Source organism: Cinclus cinclus, chromosome 18 (genome assembly GCF_963662255.1).
Source record: "Cinclus cinclus chromosome 18, bCinCin1.1, whole genome shotgun sequence".
Lineage (NCBI taxonomy): Eukaryota > Metazoa > Chordata > Aves > Passeriformes > Cinclidae > Cinclus > Cinclus cinclus.
In genome coordinates this window covers 7,100,843-7,108,180 of record NC_085063.1, presented here as the reverse complement: position 1 = coordinate 7,108,180, position 7,338 = coordinate 7,100,843, and the positions used below count along the sequence as shown (strand labels likewise).

At 52.7% G+C, this 7,338-nt stretch overlaps 1 protein-coding gene across 1 annotated transcript; it reads left to right on the top strand.

The window, feature by feature from the left end:
* The first annotated feature begins 222 nt into the window (after positions 1-222).
* TP53RK (TP53 regulating kinase) lies at positions 223-2,693 on the top strand. Its single transcript, XM_062505334.1, is given in 4 exon segments — positions 223-343; positions 1,125-1,211; positions 1,214-1,621; positions 2,166-2,693. Coding segments are annotated over 4 exon segments (1,095 nt in total). The 3' UTR covers positions 2,645-2,693.
* Positions 2,694-7,338: the final 4,645 nt, after the last annotated feature.

The following is a 7,338-nucleotide window of genomic DNA, read 5'->3' as shown; positions in this document are numbered from 1 at the left end:
GGGCTCCTGCAGCCCTGCCACAGTGAGGGCAGCTGCAGGAGGGTGCCACAGGTGGGCAGAATTGCAGGATGGATTATCTGTGTCATTGAAAACTCCGAAAGGCTGTTTAAAAGTTGTCTCTGAAGCAAGATAAATATTTGTCGGGCATGATCCCACAGTGCAATGACATGTAAGCTGTGTGGAATGTGTTAATAAAATAGAAATGTTCTGAGAAGGAAACAAATGCTGTGGGTGAGAAAACAAAGACAAAACGGACTTGCAGCACCTCCAAAAGCAACAATTGAAAACATATTTACATGGACTGGGCTAAATTCTCTTGTATCTTCTGAGGAACATATTTTCAGTGAGGAGCTCACCCTGTAGGGCAGTGGGTTTTCAGGGTGCCATAAAAACCCAAATACTGCTCCAACGAGGTTTATGAGGATAATGAGATGAATCCACCTCTTAATAAGATGGCAATGCTCGGGGAAGGGGGAGTCACCTGCCCCATGGCACGAGTGGCCCATGACAGACGTGGGGCAGAAGCTTTGGTGGTGGCCAGCGTGGGGACCCAATGTCACACACAGCACGCCCTGCTGTAGGCTGCTGATCCCCTGCAGCTTAGGGCAAGTCCCTTCTCCTTCCCAGCCACCAGCTGGACAGCTGCAGCGGGTCTGCACGGGCTCTCTTTCGGCACATGGAAGAACAAGGAGCGGTGATGGACCGTGCTGGTGGTGATGTCGCAGAGACGGAGTCCCCATGGTGATGCTCCAGCGGTGGCGGGGACGCCGCGGTGTCCCGGGGATGATGCCCTGGAGGGGGTTCCACGGTGATGCTGGGAAAGCCTCGGGGGAACCACGAGCTCCCACTCGCCACCTGGGGAAGAGGCGCAGCCAACATCTCCCTTGCGAGCCCTGGGGCAGCTGCAGGTCTCGCTCTTGCACCGGTAATACCACGGGGGCACCGTGGGCGCCGGCTCGGAAATGCTCAGGAACAAGTCCCACCATACTGCAGTCACCCAGTATCCCCCGGCAGGGCAGAGGAAAGCAGAGGGCAGCAGGATTCACTGGGGGAAGCACAGGGAAGGGTTTGGAAGGAGCAGCGCCAGGAATAGAGCGGAGCAGGGCGCGTTAGAGCGAGGGCAGCGGAGCGCTACAGCCGGGCGGGGCCTCGGCAGTTCGTAGGTTTCCGTCACGGCCAACCGAGCGTTGCCGAGGACGGCCGGAGATTCCCGAACAGGCGCCCCGCGCACGCTCTGTGTGGGTCTCAGTAATGGCGGCGGCGCGGGCGGAGGCGGGCGGCTCCCGTTCGGTCACGGCCGGGGCCGCGGGCCCCGCCATGGGCGACGTGGGGCCCGCCATGGACGAGCGGACGGCCGCGAGCCCCACCGTGGACGGTCCCGAGGGCGGGACGGGCGCCGTCACGGTGGCGGAGGAGCCGCCGGCGCCGCCGCCGCTGCCGGGGCTGCGGCTGGTGCAGCAGGGCGCCGAGGCGCACGTGTACCGCGGGCTCTTCCTCGGGCGGGCCGCGGTGGCGAAGCTCCGCGTCCCCAAGCGGTACCGGCACCCCGCGCTGGAGGAGCGGCTGAGTCGGCGGCGCACGGCCCAGGAGGCGCGGTCGCTGCTGCGGTGCCGGCGGGCAGGTGGGCGCGGGGCCGGGCGGGCCGGACGGACTGACAGACAGACAGACACACCCCGGGCGGGTTGAGCGGGGCAGCCCTGGCGGGACGCATGGACAGACACCCCGGGGCGGTGTGAGCTCCATCAGCCCGGCTCTTCACGTCTCTCGGAGCAGATCTCAGGACTTGGCGCCTTCCTGCGCCATCCTGAAGGATGCGGGGGCCTCTTCTGAGCCCGGGGCGACGCTCTGCTCTCTCAGAGTGCCCCGAAAGCAAATCTTGCCCTCGGTGTCTCCCAGAGCGTGTTTTATCGGGGAGGCTCGCCCCAGGAGGGGCTGGGCTGTCAGAAGGTTTGAGCTGCCGGGTCGGTGTAAGACTGCAGGGTAGTGCAGATGGCTTGGAAGTGAGTGTTGGCCGGGCCGTTCCAACGGGTGGATCATCAGTGGCTGGGTGTGATCTCAGCTGGCGTTTCTGCTTGAAAGGGTTTTATCGGTTGTATTTTGTTGTTAAAATAAAGCTGAGAATCACGTAAATTAACTGCTGGCATTTGATCTGTTCTTTTAAATAGGGATTCCAGCTCCAGTGGTTTACTTCGTGGATTACGTCACCAACTCCATCTATCTTGAAGATATTGTAGACTCAATTACTGTTCAGGATCATATTTATTCTGTACAAAAGAGTGGAAATGATACCAGTGGCCTCCATAAGTTAGCAGAGAAGATGGGTGAGCTGTTAGCAAGGATGCACGATGAGGATATTATCCATGGGGATCTTACAACTGCCAATCTCCTCCTGCGGCCGCCCACAGAGAAGCTGGACTTGGTGTTGATAGACTTTGGACTCAGTTTTATTTCGGGTCTTCCAGAGGATAAAGGAGTTGATTTGTATGTTCTGGAAAAAGCCTTCATTAGCACTCATCCAGATACTGAAACAATGTTCCAAGCTCTGCTAAAGACCTATTCAGCAGCATCTAAAAAATCTGGTCCTGTGATCAAAAAGCTGGATGAGGTTCGGCTAAGGGGAAGGAAGAGATCCATGATTGGGTAGAAGAGAGTGGGGTTAGGAATGGAGAAATAATAGGTTTTGCAAATGGGGTTATTTATATTTCTAGTTGGTTTTATTTCACAGATCGCTATTTTGATAACTGTGTCTTCAAATAAATAAACTTGAAACAAGTTTTAAGTGTCATCAAGTGACTGAAGTAATTGAGAGACTGGGGCACAGCCAAGAGAGAAACAATTAGAGGTCACTTCTGTCCTAAATGTTAAATATTCCTAATCCAAAGTAGTTTACAGTGTCATTCTACTCATCTTTGTGTGGTTAGAATCATTCAGAGCAATCTTTCTTGGCCTGTAGACCATTAATTTTTGGGAGGTGCTTATTTCAGGGACTACAAAACAGTATCTGCAGAAGGTAACTGGGAAAAACAAGTGTGTTGTTTTTCTCAGAAGATTTTACAACAAAGAGTTTAAATGTTATAAACAATTCAACACGTCCTGAAAATTTTCAGAACTGAATTCTGGAACATGGACAATGCTGAAATGCCACTTTAAACAAAGCAGTTTTATTTTCTTCCAGTAGTAAATTTTGGCTTTTTCCACTCTCAATCAATAGCACTGTCTTAAGGAAATACGATTTTTTTTAAATCCAAAATAATTTTCTACTGAGAAACTTCCACTTTAAGCAAGAAGTCTGCTATAAGTTTCCTTTTTTGGAGCTTTGTAAGGGGGACTGCTGGTATTGCCATTGCCTGCCCAGGTAGGCAGTTGGCAGAGGTAGGTGGCAATACTCTTTTTCTTGTAATGTTGTATTACTTCGTTTTTCTGGCTTACTGTATCTAAAGGTGCGAATGGAAGGCGTGCCAGAGGAAAACCTTGCACCCGCCGCAGTGGGTGGGTTGGAAGATTATCAGCTTTGTGAGCGGGTTGGGATGTGAGTTGGGTGAATGCCGGAGCATCGTCTTCAGGTAATGATAGAAAGAAGCCGTGAGCTTGCTGAGCGGTTCGCTGCGCCGGGCGGGGTTTATCCGTCGGGAGGATCCCGTGTTCTCTTGCGCAGTCCCTTGTGCTCTGAAACTGCTGGTGAGAAAAAGGGAGCAGAGTCCCTCGCCTCTGCGCAGCCACGGGCGCGTCTCGCGCGGATCCTGCAGGCGGGGGTGGAAGGCAGCTGTGAGAAGCAGCTCATCCAGGCAGGGCAGAAGGGATGAAGGCTTTAGGGATGAAGGCTTTTCCTTCCCCGCTCGGAGCAGCGCGGCCCGATCGGAGGGGTTGGGGCGGGCGCGCCGAGAACCACACGGCGGGTGTGGTGTCCCAGCCGGGATCCGCGCGGTGGCGCCGGCGCAACGCCGCCGCCCTTTGCGCGGGGGGTGGCAGGTTCGAATCCCGCAAGTGTCCTAGCGCGGCGGGCTGGCCGTGCCCGGAGCGCATTCACCTCTTGCTAGAGGAGCCGCCTGGGCGAGTGCCCGGCCCCGGCGTGGGGCCCGGGTTCCACCGCCCAGCCACAGCTTTGGTTCGCCGGGCCGGGGCAGCCGCGCTCTCTTGCCGGATCGAGTAGATTTTGTCTTTTGTTTCTATTGCCCGTGTGCCCCGGACGCTCTCTCCGCATGGTACATGGGCGAGGAGCGGGGCTGCAGGAGCCGTGTCCTGCGGGACCCGTGCCGTGGTATCTGAGCCCCGACCCCCCTTGTCCCCCATCTGTACAAACAGCGCTCTCGCCGTCTCGCGGTATGCAGGATTGAGCTCTGTTTGCAAAGCCCTTTGAAGAAGTCTGTTTGCAGCTATCGTGGTGTTTGTTAAAACGCAGCTCTCCCTGCGGGACAGCGGAGCAGGAACAAAGGCGATCCACGGGAGGTGTTCACGGTGCCCTGAGCCGGGGTCGGCAGCCTGCGGTCAGGCCGGTCCTCCCGGGGAGCTGCTGCGTGGGACTGGCCTTGGAGCAGGGGCTCCTGAGCTGAAATCAGCTCTGCCATGGAGCTTCAAAACAAAGCAGGACATTACTGGTCATGAAAAGCAAAATGTTTTGCTTTTTCACTGCGTGATAAACCCCTCCTTGTTATATAAGTGTTACTTTCTGCGCATCTGTGTTAGGGCTTGTTGATATTTCCTCTTGATCAGCCCGGTGTGTCATATGGATTGCTGTAGAGAATGCTGAACTGTTGCTGTTTGAAGGTGGAAAAATCTCAGCAGGTTCATGTCGAGCAAAAAGGACACTCTGGACCTGCAAAGCATCCACCCCACAGCTGCAGCTGTATCAGTCCATCAGGAGCTGCAGTCAATGATCCTTGGGAATTCCTTCCAACTCACTCTCTGATTCTGGAATGAGTTGTGTCTGCAGCAGCAGCTCCTTGGATGAAAACCACTGGTTCCCTGACTGGTTCACAGGGCAGGTGGAGGTTCCAGTTTGTATTGGCGGGGAATAGCTTGACATGCTGCTGTGTTAGCTTTCCATGCATCTGTGTGATCATAAGCAACACTGAATCACTATTATTATTGTTATTAAAATAACTTACCATTGCATTATTAACACTCAGGCTTTATGTCCAGTGCAAGTGCATTCTTGTAAGCTAAATATGATTCCTATTTTTTTTTTTTTTTTTGCCTGAATAGTTTAATCTGCTGCAAATCCAGTTTTGAGCCACCAATATTCTTCCAGAGTTTGGCCTGACTTTTACAAAGTCCTTGCAACCCACACTGGCAGAAGTGGTGATGTCCTGTCCTACCCAGAAGGGCTGTTCTCCCAAAGGCTTTGTTGGTCCTTCAGCCCCTCCAAAACCTCCTTGCTTGCCTGTTGGGGGGGACCCCGAGTTGGGAATGTGACAAGTGGTGTCTGGTGGTGCATGAAACCACTGGGGGTCTCTCTGCCACCATCACTAGCCCCTGGAAAATCCATACGTTCAAGGAAAACCTTTGAGCAGAATGTAGTTACAGCTGTGTGCTGGATGTACGGTTGATCACTCTGGGTCTTTCTACTGCTTGAATCTTTTTGCTTTTAAGAATGAATTGTTGCCTCAGGGCATCAACTCCAGGCCTGCTGGGAACAGCTTCATTTCCAGAGGCTTCTCAGCACCTGCTTGAGCTTGCTCTACACCTGGATGTCACTCAAAAATGCCATGGATCCAAGGAGGTGCAGATAAGATGTGGAAAGAAGAATGAAAGGAAAGAGGGAAAGACAAATTAAATGGAAATAGAGGCGTTTTATCAGCAGAAAATGCAATGTAGTATTTTTGAGGGAATTGCTGAATTTCGATGGAGTTGCCTGTTCTGTTTATTTTGGTATCTGTGATTTCTGTGGTGGGAGTGGGGATCTCTTGGCAACCAGCCTGACTTTAGCTTGGCAATAAGACCAAGCTCTGTTTTGCCCACTGATGCCATGAGGGCAGAGCTGACCTAAGGGGATTTTTTTGAGGTAAATGTGAGTTGGAGACCTAGGGGATCACTAAGAGGGAAAAAGAAACATGAAAAAAACCATACAAGCAAGGAACAGGGATGGAGACACTGTTGAATAATCTGGGAATGCTGCTGCTATGATTTTTGGACAGTAGCTGCTCTGTGATGGCAGTTACTGCATGTATATGTAAAAAACTACATACAAGATATATGATGTAGCTTTTTTCAGTGAACTTTTCTGTAGTCTAGGACTTGATGTCTGCAGGAAATTGATATTTTCCAGTTTTGCAAGATAACCTTTTGCAACCCTTTTCTCCCATCACTGCTGATAGAAAAATCAAGTAAGTGCAGTAAAAGCATAAAAACTCATTTGTAACCCAGGGTTCACTCCATGAGGGTCACTACAGATAAATAAAGCCCCTCCTTAATCCATGCACAATCTGTGTCCCACAATGGTCCCTTTGGGCATTTCACAGCACCTTTCTTTTGCCAAGAAACTAAACTTACTTTAAGTAATGGCCCAGGAGTGTTCTGACCCCTGTGATGGCTCTGAAGCACAGGAAAGGCAGATGCAGGGCAGCTGCAGCTGCTGCTGGCACTGGAAATGGGGGTGATAGAGATGGAGTTTACAAGAAAACAAACTAATTAAATGTTAGTTCCCAGCTGAAGTCCAGGAAGGCTGAGAGAACCAACGTGTAGCCCCTGCACAATGGGCTCGGCTGGGAAGCTCTGCAGGCTGAGCCAGCATCTGCCCCGCTGAGCCGAGAGGGGCCGGGTGGGGTTGGGGAAGGGGCTGGTCAGGGGTGAGCCACGACCTGGAGGGGAACGTGCTGCCTGTCCCCTCGCCCTCCACACCGCCAGAAATGTGTATCCTTGTAAAAGAACAGACTGTGCCCGTTGTTATTGTTTTGAAGCTCTTTTTTAACTTTCAATGTTGATTTTTGAGAGAGCGAGTCTTGTAGAGCTGCTTCGGTCTGGCACGTGGCACTCAAACACGGGCACTCAAAGTGTTGCGCAGTTAAGGAAAAGCCAGATACGGATCCTCATGGATTTCTCAGCTCTGTGCTCTCTTCTGGGCCCCGAGGGAAGGTTTGTTTGCCAGCGGGGCTGGGCAGCCGCGGATGCCGGATCCTCGCGTTGCCAGCGGCCCCCGGCAGTGCCCGGCAAAAGCTTTTGTGTCCGTTCTGCTGTTTGAAAAGAGCCGCAGTAGTGATGCATCCACCCTTTAGCCCCTGCCCAGGATGGCTGTGGGCATTAACTGATTTGGTACTATTTGTGCAAAATTACATATGTGCTGTCAAGGGGAAGGAGGGGACGGAGGAGGTGGATCCAGACCTGGAGCAGAGTCCCTTCAGA